The sequence below is a fragment of the Aythya fuligula genome, chromosome 9, assembly GCF_009819795.1.
Source record: "Aythya fuligula isolate bAytFul2 chromosome 9, bAytFul2.pri, whole genome shotgun sequence".
NCBI lineage: Eukaryota > Metazoa > Chordata > Aves > Anseriformes > Anatidae > Aythya > Aythya fuligula.
In genome coordinates this window covers 2,777,857-2,797,193 of record NC_045567.1, presented here as the reverse complement: position 1 = coordinate 2,797,193, position 19,337 = coordinate 2,777,857, and the positions used below count along the sequence as shown (strand labels likewise).

The window sequence follows — 19,337 nt, the reverse complement described above, 5'->3', positions numbered from 1 at the left end:
GGAAACTATCACTCCTGCTTCCTTACAAACCTGAGAGTCCACGTTCAATGCAAAGTGCTAGAAGAAAGAGTTCAGACAGGAGTTCTTGTTGTACAATTGGGGGGGTTCCATCATAACTTAAAATTACTTTTATGAGGATACCATTAAGTACTTTTCAAGCTGAAAGTACTGTATCATCCACAACAGCAGGGCATTCAAAGCAGTTATTTCAAGATCACTAACAAAAAAAAAAAAAGGAAGAAACACATTAGTCAAACTTCACTGAGGCATGTGTATGTGCATACATGGAAGGGAAAGGGGGGGCAGTTCACCTGTTTATATATCTGTTTTCAGAAACATACCTTTGGTTGTTTTTCCTGGGTGTTTTTTTTTTTTTTTTTTTGCTTTTTTTGTTTGTTTGTTTGTTTTTAAAAAAAGCACATTGCAGACGCTAAGCTTACTGCCAATTTGTGCTGTAACAATCTTTCCACATGGCCTGTGAACTTAGAAACATTTGTTTAAAAAAAAAAAAAAATCAAACACTTAAATATCAAATCAAGTTATCAAGCTAGATGTGCAATCACTAGTAAACAACAGGAGAAAACACATCACAGGCTTTCCCCATTCAGAAGTGTTATTGGGGTGACACTAATAGAGTCCAGTCTAAAACAAAACAGGATCGCACTATTGCTTCCAGGTTAAGGTAAATCTGCCAATACTATATATCAAAGGAGGAAGATTCCACATTTATTTTTACTTATTAGACCAGACGGGAGTTCACAATTTCCAAAGTCTTTATGTAAGTGAAGAATAGCTGCTCATCAAGTAAAAAAATCAATGAAGTTCTAGCAAGAAACCTTTCAGATGTACAAGAATCAGAGATACAAATTAGCATTTCAGCTTGGAAGAGATATCTTTCTCTGACCTCCTTCACAACAGACTTTACTTGAGGAACCTTACTGAGGAGAACATACAGAAGACAATAGGAAATGGAATTCATTATAATGTTTATATTTGCAAGTATGCTTTATCCAGGCCTTTATGTGCTTTGCTAACCAAAAATGCTCGTAAATAGCTGCAAAGGTAGCAGAGGTCCCGTTCTAGAGAACCCACATTTTCAAAATCGTGCTAAAAAGAAGTAAGCAGGTTTGAAAGCTTCCATCAATTTCAAATAAACAAAGACCTTTAGTTCTGATAAACCTCTTACTTAGAGAATTTTGACTGACATTGACTTAGTAAGAGATGGAAGATGTTCAGACATTTAAGACAAGTTGCAATGCACAAAAACACACGATTTTCATTGTAAGAGAGTAGTGTTACTCCTAAAACTCTTCAGATTGTCTGCTTCATTGTAGAGCTTCTTCCTGACATTCTGCTACAGAATATCAGGAGAAAAAGAAAAAAAGAGTTGGTAGGGCAGTATCCACCTTAACATTTATTTGGATGTAGAGATAACACGATATGCAGAACAGTATGAAGGGTTCACCATGCCTCAGTTAAGGAGAACTCTCTAGAAACAGTGCTGGTCTGCAAAATAACCAGCTACATCAGGCAACAGCTTTATCCTCCCCATGCTATAAAACACAAGGCTTCTGCCCAGTGCTTCATCTTTCATTTTTCCATTTATGCAGTGTCTAGAAAAAGTAAAACCCAATTCTGTGGATCAAGTTATTTCCTACAAGGTTCCTTAAAAGAACAGTTAGCATCCTTCACCCATCAAACAGTGACCTTGTTTTCAGTTAGACCATATACCAGTAAGAAATACTATCAAGGATTTGAATTCTAGTACAGAAAAATAAGTGGTGCCACTTAATGCAATATTTTAATAATACTCTTATACCATAGAACCCAAGGCCAAAATTCATGTATTCAAGCAACTGCACCAGTAATAGTTCTGAGGAAATGCAATGCATGGACAGATGCTGCCTACCATGGTACTGTAAAATTAGTGTAATGAAGAAAGGTTAACAAAATTAAAGGAAGACATATCCTTACATGCTTCACTCAGATAAAGACTCCTACTTCCTTAGTTGACATAATAATTACACAGGAAAGTTTCAAGGATCCAGTTCTGCATTACAGATGCAGCTACTTACAAAACAAATACTACCCAGCCCACTTGCTCACAAGTATGAATACATGACAAGCTCTTCGTTCTTGAATTATTCAAAACCTGCACAGAATTAACATGCAATGCAAGACAGAGATGCCAGTTACTTAATATTTTCTAAGAGCAACATAGATTTTCCCAGATTCCACAGACCAGTGAGTCTCCTTGCCCTCTGGAGACTCTTGTTAAAAAGACAAGGAAGAGGAGGAAGGAATTTGTTACTACCTGTGATTTTGTAATATTGCCTAGTTATGCTTCTTCCATACAGATCTACTACTGCTATTCTAGCTGCATCATAATGTGTAAGCCATGTTTTCAGGCCGTGCAACAATATTACAGATAGCATTTGAGGGGAGAAGAAGTTTTTACTCAAGTTTCAGTGCTTGGATTTCAGGGTAGAAACTTTAATTAAAGAATAAAGTTACCTTAACTTTGCCTTTATACATAAAAAACACAGAAACAACAATCATACCTTCCTCCTACTGCGTCGTCTTGTGGCTGGGCCCCAGCAGTGTTCCTCTGTGAACGTCGCAGTGACCCCCCTGGATTGTTATTAGGCCGGTTGGACATTGGCACCTCTCTCCTGAAGGGACATACCCTTTCTAGACACTATCATTCACTGAAAGACAAGAGAGAGACTCATTAAGACGTGAAGCATGAAGACTCACAAGCCATGCCTCAAAGAAAGCACATGTAAAATGCTATAGTTTAAGCAAAAGCTTAAGACAAAAAGACTATTAATTTTAAGTTTAGTTAAAAACACACAGGGTGAGATATAAATACCCTTCAGAAGAATCTTATGTAGAACAACCAGTTTCTAGTGCATCTATAACAGAAGACAGTCTACCAAAAAAGCAACAACTTATTTTACAATTAATTTTTTTAAGGAGCCAAGATGAATGCAGTTTAAGAGCACCTGTATTTGTCAACATCAAGGAAAAAACTCACCAACTAGTAAAAACTCAATGCTTGATACAGAACCAACAGTATTTAAGTATTTTAACTGGTATTGTCATCTCCTGCAATGAGTTTCAAGAATAAGCAGCAGTATCCACAAGATAACAGAAGTAACTTATGCTTTTAAATCTGCTTCTTTCTCTAATCAGATTTACGCAACTCCCATTTATACCGAAAGCTACAGTAATTCAGAAAAAAAGATCTGACTAGAAACAAGAATTTATCATTCATGAGAGCCTAACTAGTGGGAAAATGTTTAGTTTTATAGGTGAAAGAATTAAACTGCACTATTGCTTTAAAAATATAAATGCCATAAAGCCCAACTAAACTTCAGGAACAGAGATATTCTAAGATTAACTCTCGCTTAAGTTCTCAGTGAAGAGAGGTGACCGGTATCCTGTAAAATCAGTGGTTCCAAACAGAAAGTACAGCAACAGGACCACAACCAGCAAATCCAGTTTTACTGTTTTTAAGTTGTGTGGAAACCAGTAAACACACAATTCCCCACACATGTTCACAGGTGAAAAAAGCCACAAGGAAAACAACCCGAGCTTAAGAACACAGTCTACAGGCTGATTTAGTATCTGTTCTATCTGTAAGCACAGTAAGCAAGAAGTCTGACAGGAAAGGTTTGAGATACCACTTCAGCTGTAGGTAACTAAGGCTCAGCTCAAATTCTGTATCGCCAATAAAGTAACTCTGAAGACATCACTACAGCCAGATGATTCTTGACGGCCACTTTCTATTCCTCTAGAAAGATTTATGGAATTGAACAGAAGTGAGCAGAAAATAGCAGAGACTCCGTAGTTACTCCATTTCACTGGAGGCCGTAGGAAACCAGGCATATAAATTGGTATTATGCAAACCAGCACCTCACACACCGCGCACCATGCCCACAGGAACACAGACGCGATCAAGATGCCTGCACAGCACAAGCCAGCCATCAGGCTCCCGCTAGCTCAGATGCAGTCTTCTTACACTTGAACGATTTAGAGTGGATTGGAAAAGGTCTGCTATAGCTGGAAGTCACGCCAGCTTGCTAGCACAGGCAGGTTAGTCAGCTGAAGGAAGTTTAGGTGGTAGCATTCTCTACAGAGCACACAGGACAGGTGTGAGCCCAGTAACCCTGCATTACTAGCATTAAACAGGCAAAAAGCCCACTGAGGTTCCAGCACTGCCAAGAGGATCCAGCTGAAGCCAGTCACAGGCATTGTCAAATACTGTTGTGCACTCTCCTTCATTTCTTTATATTCAAACACAAGTGAAAACTACATCCCGGCGTAAACACCAGCAAGGAGGCAAGTTTTATCAAGTCTCTTTCTGTAAGGAAGAAACAGTATCCTCTGTACAGAGGTCAGCTTGAGGATTAAGTGAGGTGCTTATGTCAAACTGTCGGTCATATTATAAAATGGTTGCCATAAATCTCATACAACCTACAAGAACGTGCACTTCACGAGGACTCACTGTGCAAGGAGCAATGCTAACTAGAGCTCTACTACCCCAGCCACATGCTTCCCCTGCTAGGGCCAGCACATAGACTTCTCCACAAAACACCAGAAGATGCTAAAGGAAGCATCATACCCACAACCCTGGCACCATCTAGAGAAACCTTGATGCAATGGTGGCCTGCCTGCATCAAACAGCCACTTTCAGCAATTTGCTTTTAAGAGTTACACAGCACAAAGCATTGTTATACCCAAGACATTTTCAGCTGTGTCCAAAAATGAATTGGCAGTCATCTTTCCCTGCAAGCCATCCATCAAATCAAGACGATGCCCAGGTTGCAACATATATTGAAGTCTCTCAACTCAATGTTTCTTGATGTGTAGTGGTACCACAACTCCCCATTTGCCTTTCAATACAATGAATATAATGCTGCCTCATGATTTGGCTACAACATTTGACATCAAAGCATTAACTTCAGTTTCCCCTGTAAGTATCGATGACACACAGTATCAGGTGCCCAGTTAACCCTGCAAGAAAGAGATCTTTTTAGTGAGTCAAAACTGACTAGAGCTGCTATAAAAAAAAAAAAAAAAAAAACCACAGAAGAGAACCCTGAGGTTCCTAAATCTCATCTGTTCTCATTCAACTTTGTTCCTCCAATCCATCTGTAAGCTAAGTGCTGGGAGTGAGGCTTATTACCCCCTCCCCAGCCTTAGATACCTGAGCCCGGTTACCTCAGAGAAGATGCACATGCCAGCACATCAGCTGAGCTGCAGTCCTGTCACACTGCAAGACATCTATCTCCTTGACCACGTTGAGTGCTGACTCCACGCACCCACAATAAGATGAAGTTACAACTGTACACCAGACCTTTGTGCTTCAGTTAACAGGCTTTGTCATCGGAAAATGTTAAGTTCAGGTCCTTTGCTCGTATAAAGTTTTCTGTAAACACGGTATTTTAGTTCAAGTTTTACAGCTCTATACTCCTAGCTGTAACGATACCAAAGCACTGGCCTGCAGCAGCTCTCCTCATAAGCATAGGTGTTTTAGACTAAGAATGAACTCCAAAAAAAAAAAAAATGTATTTCAAATAAATTCACAACACCTAACAGTGCTGGCATCAAACTGTTATCTTGCACAATATCCTTGTTTTAGTAAACACTTCCTTATTATGTTTGCCTGTTGTCTTTCTTACTCTGAAGAAAAGTAGAAATCAGTTTCTGCAGACCTAACAAACCTATCATGAGTGTTACAGCTACAAGTTGTGTATGCCAATGTATTACTTGTAGAGAGTCCCAATTGACCAGAAAATACAAAAACAAAAAACACCTGTCAGCTTGCAGTGGAAGCTTTTCTGTTTACCTTCTCACTCCTGAAAGAGATGACAGGAAGTGACCGACACTCATCTGTAGCTCGCAAGCCAACAGATGAAAGACAACAAGCCTGTATCAGCTTTTATTTAACACCCAGAAGTACTTGCTGAAAGATGCTGAACTGTGATGTCCGCTATGGAGAGGAAAAGGAGTAAACAGAAGTGCTCCAACAGGCCTCAGGCCTTCAATCACATTAGATGAGAAACCGGTAAAAATCCCCATGAAAAAGAAACTAAGGCTTTTCAAGAGAAAGCGGCTTCCTGAATCTACTTGGATCACCTCCACAACTGGTACTCAAAGTTCTTTGCAAGAGCCTTGGTATGCAACAGCTTCTCAGGCTCCTGTAATCCAGCTTCCTGAGTATTCAGGGCCATGTAGGGCCCCTGCCTGCAGCACCCCATTACAACGCCAGTTACCTGCTGGGACTTGAGCTAAGTGTGTTGGTCAGCACACTCTCCTTCACACCTTGGTCCAAACAGTGCCTTCTTTAATGCTGCAGCAGCAAACCAGTTTGTCAAAGTTACAAAAGCTTAGCACCCTGAAGCCAGTATTAGGCAAAAGGACAGAAGAAGGAAGGAAAGACATGAGGATGTTATGTGCCTTGAAAGTTCAGGACATTTTCTTCCAGCAAGTTGCAAACGTACTAACCAGAACTAGAGTTTAGTACATTTGTCAGAAAAAGTTAATTGTGAGACTTCAGATTCATATGCCCTCGCTTTAGTGCGGTGAATTTAGCTGATCAACTATATCTGTGACAAATCTAGTCATTTAGGGTAAAAGCAGCATTCTAAATATATAAGCATAACGCATTTAGGAGTTGAAAGCAATTGCAACCAAACTGAAGATCTTACTGCATAACGTTCAGTAACTACTGATTAGTTTCAGATCTTGCTTCATTTTCAACTGATCTCATTGCTGCACCTCATTTTTGCTCACTGCACACAAGGTTCTCCTTCACCTGCAAACATCCACACCTATTTTCTTGCCTTGCAAGCAAGCACTTGCTAATACTCAATTACTTCTACCACTTCACCAGCTAACTCAAATTTAAGTAGCAGTTTTACTCCAGTAGTTGGTTTAAACCAAGTCCTGTGCAGCTGATTTTCGTACAGCACTCTTCCTCACTACAATCTCTGAACTCAATAGTTCTCAGCTCTGCCCAGCTCTTTCCAGTGCAGTCCTCACCTCCAAACAAGTGAGCCTTCACATCAAAGCTCCATGCAGGCAAAAGCCCTTATTCTCATTTTAGTAAGCTCTCATCCATTCTCGTACAAAGAGTTCATGGAATGACTGGGTAAAACAACTACTAAAGATTTCCTAGACAAATTAGTTTCTGACCACATTTCCCAAATTATCATCTTTCCCTTCTGCCGGACAAGAAGTTTCTACACAACAAGCAAGAGATCTTATCCCATGAAATACAGTAAGGATGCTGGATTTCAACTGCATTGATGTAAAGACTGTAATTCAGCTGCCTGAAAGCATTGGGCCTGAAGGAATGCCAAGCTTTTCTTACCCCAGCGCAGAAGCAAGCAAGTTACCACTTATTTTCTGATCTGTTTTCATGCCTATGTTCTACCCACAAAAAGCCATAAGCTAAAGATGCTAGAGTTTACCTGCTGTACTGCATCTACTGATGCAAAATTCACAAGGGGACTTTTATCAGATTAACTGCTTTTAATATCAAAAAACATATGAAACTGTGCTGAATGACACACAAGGTTGGATTATGTTATTTTTATATTCTCCCTCATAATGCTAAAATGAGGAAAAAAACAGCCCAAAACACATACACATGTATCCCAGAGCAAGTTCAGTACATGGAGTAGAACATTAACAGCTAAAAACATCATACAACCTCTCAGTTCTGTAACAATACCTCAACACAGGGAAGGCAGACAAACGAGCCAAGGAAGTTTGTTCTTAAGAACATTAGGTGCTAATGAAACAGATTTTTATACCTGCTCCAGCATAGAATTTCTATACACTGAGAAGCTTCATGACTTAGTTCTCTTGGAAGACATTAATAAAATATTCATGGAAGGCAAGCAGACTTTAACAGCATACAAAGGCAAACTCCCATTCAGACCCGATGCCTTTTCGATACAGGGCTCAAGAGCAGCCCAAGTGCCAAGTTAGAACCCCAGGAATCCCAGGCTGGAAGTGACTTGCAGAGATTCTCTGGCCCAACCTCCTGTCGGAAGCAGGACCTTACTCACATTAGAGTTCCTGAACTCTGCAGACGAGTGACAGTTCCTGAACCTCAGTGACAAAACAGAGAGGACTAAGCAAGAACAGAAAGGCAGAAGGTAAATCACAAGTGATCCCCTGAAGGGAGGGAAAAGAAGAAATCACTGATTAAACACCAAAATACCATGCCAGGTATAAGCTGTTACACCAACTAAGTTACACCAACTTAGCTACAGACAGATTTTTCCAGATTGCTGACAAAAAATAGCTTCAATACAATACTTTTCCTAGATTCACTTACAATGGAACAGTTCCTGCTAATTCAGCTGTTCTGTAATCAAAGTGGAAACACTTCAAAAATACCTCAGTACACGGAAGAGTCATGGATACTGCAGAACGCTTCTGAAATACCAGCGGGCCATAAGTACACTCAAGATACAGAACCCACAAAAAAATCTTAATATTATTAAGAGATACTCACTGTTCCACTGGCTTCACAACACAGACAGCCCCATCACAAGATGAAGGTAACATTTGATTTTTGCTGCATTAGAAAGCTTTACCCTACAGTCTTTCAACACCTTAGATCTCACCCAGCAATCAAGCTGAGACAGTGGCAACACACAAGGCCACGTTGACAGAATCAGCAAGCAAGTTGCTGGGAGCACAAACAGATATAACCAATTTTCATGTACATCATTTTATGTACATGTCTATAATAACCAACAGAGAGATTGGGAAAAAAAAGAGCAAAAAGAGGAAGAGAGAAAAGTTAAACATATATTCATTTGTGATCTCAGTTCAGAATTAAGGGGAACTATGCTGCTAATCGGCAGTTAGCGTATTCAGTACCTCAAACTGAAGACTTACAAACTCCCAGAATAGAAAGGAGCACTGAAAGTACCTCTGAAAAGATGCATAATGCTGCTCACAAGAACAACAAGGCAGTTAGGTTGGCCTATGTCATCCAATAAGTTATACATGCCATGACCCCAAGCCAGCACAGCAGCATCTTTAACTCCTTGTTTCTATTAGGCAAAAGGACTGGAAGATATTGGGCAAAGTACACCGGAGCTCGAGAACAAGCAGACACCAGTTTAGAAAGAAAACAGTGAACTGTCCATGTTACAATCAGAACCTTTGCTAGTCCTTTTGGGCTGTAGATTAAAAAAAAAAAAAAAAAAAAAAAAAAACACCAAAGAGGATGCTATTCTGACTTGTAGGAAAGCACTGCTCCTGCTGACAGGTGGTTTCATTACCAGTCAACAGTACCAATGACTGTCTGAAGAGCCTACAGTACAAAGAGAAGCCTATGGGTGGAAGGGACAGCCACCAATAAAGCTAAAAAATGTACCTGTTGGACAGTGAAATATTCCCTAAACCACTAATCACATTCCTTTCTCCGTACGCTTGTACAGGATACCCAGTTGAGCTCAGGTGTTGCAGGCCTGCTTGTACAGGGCTAGTGTCCCCAACCAGCGGTAACAGGAATCCCTAGCTTCATTTCAATACTGAAAAAACTATTTTAGTGCACTGAGAAATTAAACCAGAACTAAATCCTGAGATGCATGAGAGCTCTGTTCAAAGGTTACCTAATGCTAAGGATGTAAAAGCACTCATGCCTCATACTCTTCTGCATTCTCCTTCTCTTCTGAAAAAGAAGCTGCAGTATGAGGAGGCAAAGTAAAGGAGTTCCGTGGAACAAACAATACTGTTCTGAGGGCATTCCTCTGCAGTTCTGTCACCGTATTGCTTTGTTTGTCCTATGTCAGGGGCAGGAAACATACAAGTTGTTTCACTCTTCATTGGATTGCATTTTGGTTCACAGAAGTATACTGGTGCCATTCAAATCTTAGATCCTCATCCAAAGGAAAAGTTAGGAGTAGTACCATGTATTTCATTTTATTCTTTCTTTTCAATAGTTAAATGCTCTGCATCTTTCAAAAATAAAAACCTTTTACTATCAAAATCAACTGTTCCTCTTGTTTCTGAGAGTATCATCAATGAAGTTTATTACAGAAAACAATCTCTTAGGATAGCTATTAACAAGGGGAAAGCACAACCTAATTCAAACTAAAATTCAAATTAAGTTGTTCTCCAAAGAAAGCAAGCTTGTTACCCTTCCATATCATCCTTCTGGCATGTCAAAACTAGTTCAACCCAAGTTTTTCATCAGTGTATTACTCATCGTGAATTCATTAACAAAGAAAGGGAATGCCCTCAGCAGCAGGATGCCGTGACTCAATACTTTTCATGTTTGCAACACCTGTAGCTTCTGTCTTCAGTGCCTTGATGTTTGTTTTTGTTCTCTTTTTAAAACCAGCTAAAAATTAAGTTCTTCTGCATGCTTCAGCCCATACTGCAGCAGTTAATTTTTTTCTGCTCACCAGTATGAAGGCTATGAAAAGCACAGAAACCCAGAAGCCTCTGGATCAATCTGTATTTGACAGGACAGTCTGAACTGGATAGCTGCAAGTCAGTCAGCAACAGCATCACTTCAAAAGAAGCCTGGAGATTTTTAAGCCACCTCAACATGAAAGATTTGTTATAATGCAAGGAGAATCAGCACATGGGTACTTCAAAACTCAGTACAGAGAATGTTAACTGCAGAACACTGAACCAGTTTGTTTCTTGGTTGAGAAATCATTTCCCTTCCTTAGGGTAGCAATGGAAAAGAAGGGAAGAGGGAAGAACCTGTGCTTTCAGTGTTTCTTCTGCATACTTGGGTCAGACCAACATTTCTCCAACAAAGCACATCCTACACCAAGAGCTTGACCCCACCCCTACAGGAGCCTTTAAATTACTGTTACTTACTGAGAAGCTGCTGAACTGAGAAGCTTACCCTGTGCGAGTCTGTGTGCAATTCTGCTACCTGGTGCTCATACATGTGTGCTTTCAACTTGTTAGCAACAGTGGAAGTAATACTAACTTTAATTAAAGATTAAAACAAGCAGCTGCAATCTCAAGGAAGAAAATAACATATAAAATAAAATAACAGAACAACCAACTTCTGCCCAAAACTCGATTTCTACCCAGAGCAAACTGATGTGAACTTGGTTTCTAGCACATCCCCAAAAACTATCACAAGCAATAGAAGTTAAAAATGCTGTCCTTCATTTTCAGCTTCTCTAGAAACCCATGTTTAGTAGAAGCCAGGATTTTATCTGTGTGCTGTCTTCAGCTTTCAGTAATATTACAACAAACATGCCGCCTGGCAAGCTGGAGGGAGAACATTCTCTTTGGAGGACAGGAATGAATTTGAATGAGGAACACTCACCGGCTGGGAGACAACGGGAATGGAACTGCAGAATCCTTCACAAGTACCAAGTGGTGAAACTGCCAGTATGGAGGCAAACTAGCAGGTAGGTGGTCAAATATGATCAAACAAGTGAAGGCACAGGGGGGTCACTGTCAGTGAAGTAGCAGAGATTCAGTTGAGCAATTAGTACAAATTCCAGTTCAGAAGGTTAAATCCAGCATTCACATGCAAGTGAACCAGGAAATACCTGCCATCACCACCTACTCCAGTTCTGCCCTACCCAGTGCTTAATGCCTGGCTGCCTTGGGGTGGCAGCTTCTTTACTTTAACATGAGTTTGACTGCAGAACTGTCCTGGTTTCAGTTAGGACAGAGTTAATTTTCCTCCTAGTAGCTGGTAGAGTGCTATGTTTTGGCTTAGGATGAGAAGAGTGCTGATAACACCCCGATGTTTTAATTGTTGCAGAGCAGTGCTTACACCAAGCCAAGGACATCTCAGCTTCTTGCTCTGTCCTGCCAAAGGCAGGCTGGGGGTGCAGCAAGAGCTGGGAAGGGACAGACCCAGGACAGGTGACCCAAAGTGGCCAAAGGGGTATTCCATACCATCTGGGGTCATGCTGAACAATATATAGGGGTGGCTAGCCGGGGGAGGGGGGCCAGACTGCTCAGGGTTAGGCTGGGCATCGGTCAGTGGGTGGTGAGCAATTGCATTGTGCCTCACTTGTCTGTGCACATTATTATTAGTAGTACTACTATCATCATCATCGTTATTATTTTCCTGTCTTAATAAACTGTCTTTATGTCAACTCACAGGCTTCACTTCCCACTTCTCTCCCCCATCCCAGAGAGGGAGGGGGGAGGGTGAGCAAAGGGCTGTGTGGTGTTTAGCTGCCGGCCGGGTTAAACCACAACAAGAACCTGTGCTACAACAGCAAGCCTCAGCCTTACTCCAGTCCCACAGGCCAGATGCTGCCTTATTTGCCATCCTGAAGTGAGATGGAGGCAGTAGCACCACAAGACAAGTACTGATACGGTACATACCACTGTCCTACCTGCAGAGCCTGTTACACAACACAAAGCCCAGGTTGCAGCACGGTGGGGTCACCTCAGCCCTGCCAAGCTCCTCATCAGCTTACACCATTTTATGGCGTCTTAGATTACAAAAGATCTACCAGACTTAGTGCTCGTAAAACATGGTTTGGCCACCAAAAGACTAAATCAACATACAATGATCTCAGCAGTCTTCTAGATAACTCAGGGAGAGGAGGAAACCAAGAATAAAAGAACTTTAACTAGCTCTTAGAATGAAGAATTTCGTAAGCCAGCTCTTACAGAAGCTGCTGCAGGAAGCAGAGAACAGCTGACCTGTACACACAGGCGAGAAAAGTTGCACAGAGGAAACCAAGATTAGACATCTAAGTAAAGGCATTATGTAGATCTACCATTAAAAAAAGGTAAATAGGGAAGAGACTGGGTCTTCATTTCAATGGCGTCCAGCTTCAGCTGGAGGCTAGTTTATATACAGAAATGCCTGAAGTTGAGAGGCCTGCTCACTCTTACCAGCAGGTCTTAAAGACAGCTGCAAGCCAGAAAAACTGGCAGGGTACATACTCACCTGTTACCTGCAAAACTAAAATGGATCTCAGGTTTTTGCATCTTTCACAGATCATTTGGAAAAGTCTTGGACAGATCAGGAGGATCTTGGGAGGTGGTTGGTTTTTGTGTTTGTTTTAAAGTCACTGGTATTTAGTACCAACACAAGCAGATGTCTGCTAAGGCTTCTTTTCCAAAGCCATCTAAAGCTGGTTAACTGCCCTGAACAAAGGCTTCTCTCCATCAAGCTACACAAAACAGGCCATAAGCCTACTACATAGCAAGATTCCTACACCACATAAGACAACTGGGGAAAGCGATTTCTTGAGGAAGAAATCTAATTAAAACTGATCAAGACTGCTGCTTCCTCAGCACCAGATCTGCACACGGATCTTCAGCTCTCACAAGGATACCTCAACAAAAAGCAGAGCGATTTTAAGAAGTTTAAGGTTTCTAAATCAGGTAGCACTCAAAGCAACAGCATCTAGGAATTGTGTCCCAAGTAAATTTTCTCAACCCAGGAAAAACAGTTTTATACATTAACATCATAATTTTTAGCAATGTAGTTAGTGAGCTCCAGAACATTTACCATACTACCACACAACTGTATAAAACCATGAACCAAGCAACCTCACTTACGTACACAGAAGAGAAGTTCTGCTTAGAACTGAGCAAATGGAAGGCACACCCAGAACAACACCTGCTAGATTGAGGATTAAGCTGTCTTTAGTCCTATCAGTGATGGGATCAGGACTTTATTATGCTCAGAGCTACTCTTTCACAGGAACTGCACACAAGAATATACAATATTAGCTTATACATTTGCATTTTAGGAATGTTCCAACCTTTGCAGTAGGAGAAAAATAGCTGTCAAAATCCTGAGTACCAGGCTTTAAGCACAAATTAAACAACTTTATGGTACACTTTACCTATGAGACTACCTTCCCTCTGAGCATGCACACACTCCCCTTCTCATTACTCCATGAATACAATGAGTTAGAGGAACAAGGTATTGTACATCTGGATTACAAAGAATGTGAAAGGCGCACACACATCCAGAGACTGAACTGAGATGTTGAACTTGAGCAAGTTTAAATATTAGAAGTCTAATGCTTTTTAGCAGGATGCTTTACTTAGTTTTAACTTTAAACTAGACAAGAACACATCACCTTTTTTTTTTTGTGCCCCCAAACACAGAAGAATCACCAACTCCCCTCTTCCTTCCCATGTATAAAAGCCACCAGCTCTTTTTTCTGCTTTACCTTACCAATGGTAAGGTAGAATAAGGTACAGTGGAGGTAATTCTTACCTTTACTCTCTGAGGCTACCTGCCCACTTTCCTTGCCCAAACAAGGCCCACAACTACACCTATATTTTACAATTCACTAGATTCGTACTTGACAAAAAGTGAAGTATTTATAAATGCAGAGTCACAGCTCAGTCAGGTTTGCCAGAGCCCAAATACCTTCCTGACGGTGTTTCTGAGTTGGAAGAAAGCCTTCTTACTGCCAGCGAGGAGACAATCCAGTAGATGCCACCCAAATCTGCTCAATGCTCTTTAGTTACCTTCCAGCTCAACTCCTGCTCTCCGATGTACTGGAAAGATTCACAGACTGTCAGTAATACAGAACAGAGATCAGAAGAACAAATTTTTTCCACAGCTCCCAGATACTTATGAAAGAATAAGCAGAACTGTAGGCCCTCTACAGTTTTATCTTTTGACCAAGATGATTATCTCAGAGTCAGATATTATAATAGCTGATTTGATAAGCCTCTGCTTTTGCAATTTGCTCTGTGACCCAATCAGAATACTGAACAGTTGCCTCCTATACAGGTGACCTTTTATCCTACATTAACACTTCACCATACCTTAAAAGTAAAGCTACAACTTACCCCCATCCCACCCAGACCCCCAAAAGAAAAAACAATACTGGTATTGACCTTGTCTAGAACTGGAAGAAAATGTGGTGAGGAAGAAGACAAGGCTTAATTATCATATGTTTACAAAGACTAAGGACTTGGCTCTAAAGCTATGCATCCATCTTGGTAGGCACCTGAAAGATTTTTGCAAATGTGAAAAAAGCCCATACTGTTAAGATGGCACTGAATTCAAAAGCAAGCTTCACTTCTCAACTTCTATGCAAGATGTTTTTTTCTTCAAAAAAAAAAATCCACAAAGCACCCATGCAGCTTTATAACTATTCCACCTCCTTCTCCTCTTTACTATTATTTTTTACACCATTTAATAAAATGCACTTGCAGGGGAGACTCAAGGCAAACAAAAGGATATTTAGCTGAAGAGGGCTGCTTCATCACAATGCAAGATAGAACACCTCCTGACAACACTTGAGCACAAAAAAAATAGACACAGGGAATTGACTGACTTCAGGGAAGGATTAAAGAACAAACATGAATCAGACAGGCTTGTGAAGGAACAGGAAAAATACCTGCAGGCCCAGAAGCAAGTACAGTTTCTTCCTACCCTCTGCACAGTATCTTATCATATTAAAAGCAAAATTTACTTATTTCCTACAGGCTGCAGCCTCTCCTTATCCTACATCTGTTTTGCTAATCAAAGATATTCAGCTAGCAACATGCACATCCACATCCCACATACGATTAAGGAGCAATGAAGTGTTCGAGTAATCATGGCATCTTTACTACCTTTATTTCCCCACTTCAAGTCTTCAAAGTAATTAGTCCCAGCATCTCCAACACCCATTTGCTACCAAAGATGCTGAATTAATTGAACTCAGTTTGGATCTATCCTTCTATGCTGTCTAAACTTCACTGGTATCTTTTCTTTGTATTTAAAGGCTTCCCTGGCAGAACAGTCTTGGGACACAGCTACTCCGTGCCGCAATTGAGAACAGCCTAGTCCAGCCATGAGCTACTTACACAGAACTGAAGTAGTTCGAAAACAGTGCCCACTGAAGTTGCAGTATTAAAGACTACTTAATAGCACATCTATTTTAACTTGTTAGAAGAAGGGGGATTGCATAAAGCTTATGATTTTATTTTTTTTCATCAACAGCCTGCTGCTGCAGTTTCAAATATCAGGGCTAGCATATGCCATCACCATACACTAGTATGACAATATTCATTACATTAAACAGCTGCATGATAGAGTTTCAGTGGAGGGAGTGCCTTTTTTTTTTTTTTTTTTTAAGAAAAAAGTTTCAAACCTAGTGTAGCATTGTGCATTTGATAACCGGTATTTTCCTAACTAAAAGGACACCATAAGCATTCTGCACATATTCAAGTATGACAGAAACTGAGCGAAAAATTGATGTTTTTTTTTTTTTTTTTAAATATCTTTATTAACGCTAAGCTCAATAGTGATTACACTGAATCCCACTTCCAATACTCTTCATACACAACTTAACTTACCACTGAAGTCACCATACAGACTACAGAGAGAGAACAGAACAGTCATTAGAGCACTGGAGCTATCATTGTGCAGTTTTGCAGCAGGACTCCACTCTGTACTCCATAGAGTACCCCAGTACTGAGGGGGGTAAAAACCCAACCACAGCTCTTGGGAGACATCTTAGTGAACATGATCACCTTAATGAGCTAGAATTAAGTCAGTTCCTCTCACCCAAAACCTAAGTGAAAGTCTTAGGTACTTGACAGAAGATGCTCTCTGACTACATGTATTTATCCAAAGCTGCTGCCTTGGAGTATGTCATTACTCCAAGCCCCTGCTCTTACACAAACATCTCAGAAAGTACGGGGATAAGGTACAATTGTCAGCCTCACTCTAATGCCTGCACAGGCTGATTTCATGCTGAATTGGGTGTATCAAACTTCAGGAGCTAGGTCAAAATACAGATGACTGCATCTGTACAAGTTTATATCACCAGTTCTCAGCAATAAAACCTTCCAAATTCTGCTGAAACAACCTGAAATTAGATCAACTTCACCACCACAAATGGTTGCTCAATCTATGAAAGTAGAAAGAATAACGCAGCGTAGCTGATAGCCAGTTACAAATACATAAGCTGAAATTCCTTCCACCTCAGAGCTGGGCCACCAACAACCCCACCCTCCCCAGTGCCATAGCAAACATCAGAATAGGTACAACTCAAGTCTGATGCCATAACCTGGAACACTATTAGCAAGCAACCGACTACCTCAATTTTGGATGCACCACTACTTAATGTACCCATTTAAATCGCTATACTCTAGAGCAGGTTGAGCTTCTGCTGGTAGCTGCTACAGGTCTGGACTTGCACTTGTCACTTTCATTGATGATGAACAGCAGAAAAGATCAAACCCTTCTAAAGTAAGCATGGGACTTTTTTTGACTGCGTTAGCTTTGCTATTTGATATTTCTTGTGGTTTATTTATTTATTTATTTATTTTTTATAAAAAGGTTAGATCATGTGTAACACACACACAGTGCTGGTGCTTGGAAGCCCCTACACCTAACACCAACTCTCTGAGTTTCAGGGGAAATTGAATAGTTTGCATCTTTTTGTCGCACTTTGTCATCTCCAAGCAGCATTCATGGAAGTTGGCACAAAACGCTAGGTCACAGAATTTCTAGGTTGGAAGAGACCTCAAGATCATCAAGTCCAACCTCTGACCTAACGCTAACAGTCCCCACTAAACCATATCCCTAAGCTCTACATCTAAACGTCTTTTCAAGACTTCCAGGGATGGTGACTCCACCACTTCCCTGGGCAGCCTGTTCCAATGCCTCACAACCCTTTTGGTAAAGAAGTTCTTCCTAACATCTAACCTAAAACTCCCCTGGCTCAACTTAAGCCCATTCCCCCTCGTCCTGTCACCAGGCACGTGGGAGAACAGACCAACCCCCACCTCACTAGAGCCTCCCTTGAGGTACCTATAGAGAGCGATAAGGTCACCCCTGAGCCTCCTCTTCTCCAGGCTGAACAAGCCCAGCTCCCTCAGCCGCTCCTCGTAGGACTTGTTCTCCAGGCCCCTCACCAGCTTCGTCGCCCTTCTCTGCACCCACTCAAGCACCTCCATGTCCTTCTTGTAGCGAGGGGCCCAAAAACTGAACACAGTTCAGTTCAGGTCCTTCAATGCCTCACCACAATTGTTCAAGACTGACACGTGGCAGGTTAATATCTTTCAAACACCTTCCCTCAAGGAAGCTAAGTGTAGAGAACCCTGTGCGAGCTACTAGCATTGATGGCACGGATATAATATTTATGACAACATGGCCAGAGTCAGTGGCATATAAACTGAATGCTTAAACATACCATCACCTTTGGTTTTTCCTCTTCCTTTTTGCCTTTAGCTGCCAACAAGGTATTTCAGGCTAAAAATAAGGCATTTAAAGCACCCTCAGCCAAAAATGATCCAGAAACACAATGAAGAATCATCATCTCCCTAGCTTTAAAAACAAAAGAAAAAGCCAAACCACTTTAAAAAGAGATCCCATTAGTGCTGACAGTATTTCCAGGAATGGGCACTCCCCTTTTCTGAGAAACTAAGATTTAAGACTGGTTCTTTCAAATACTTTCCGCAGGACAGCTTACCTCCCCTTACCTTCCTTCTCTACATCATTAGCAGCATGAAATTGTATTTGTTTACTCTGTGAAAGCAGCAGACACATTCTCACCGAACCAGAGTTTAGCAAGAGGCCAAGTGTTCTTTGATGAGGACAATCAAACTACGGCTTTGCACCCCTGTCAGTTCCAAAGCTGTCTGTTACAGCAAGCAGACTACAGAGAGAAAGAATAATTGCCTAATGCATTGTAGTTCCTTCTGTCATAGGTAGACTCCATATACTCATATGCTGCTACTACGGTTGGAAGCCCAAAGCTGAGAAAGACACTGGAAATCAGTTCCTGTAAGTTATGGATGCTTAAATATTTTTTAACATCTGAAGGCAGGCAATAAACCTTACATTTGTGATGCACTTAAGCCTTGAACAATTATTTCAGCAGTGACAGGGTAACTTCAAATTCCAGAAATAAGATGTTTTTGGAAGGAGAACTCTTGCTACTACTTCCATGCTTAGGGAAGAGAGGTCACACACTGCTTTATTTGTTTTGTTGAATCCAAAACTATTTAAACAGCCGTTCACTTAAGTAGCATCCAAATAGAATACACCACAAAATGAGTTTAGCAGAAAGTATTTGTAATGATGAGCAGAGTATTATCCACAGAAGGAAAGCATGAAATAAGATGAAAGCTTTATAACTGTTACAGTCTACGCTTATTTCAACATAATCATATTACCTATGTGGTTACCTAAAGCCAGATTTGTTCCCTTGTAACATTTTTCCAAAACAATCAAAAACTGTAAAATTCCCCTCACTTCTTCCCTCAACTAAAATACTAATCACGTGTCAAAATTATGGAAGAGTAAACTACTCTAACAAGATACCTGCAATACAATGAAGTGCAGTAATACCAAGCAGCATGGAGATCCCATACCCAAGTACTACACC

General features: G+C 40.7%; 1 protein-coding gene across 5 annotated transcripts in view; it reads right to left on the bottom strand.

Annotated features, from left to right (window-relative positions):
• TRIP12 (thyroid hormone receptor interactor 12) overlaps positions 1–19,337 on the bottom strand; it is a 76,634-nt gene that overhangs the window by 47,572 nt on the left and 9,725 nt on the right. For all 5 annotated transcript variants that reach the window (XM_032193430.1, XM_032193426.1, XM_032193428.1 and 2 more), the window contains exon 2: positions 2,562–2,708. In XM_032193430.1, the coding sequence (XP_032049321.1) occupies positions 2,562–2,659 (98 nt within the window). In that variant the 5' untranslated portion in view covers positions 2,660–2,708. The remainder of the gene's footprint in view (positions 1–2,561; positions 2,709–19,337) is intronic.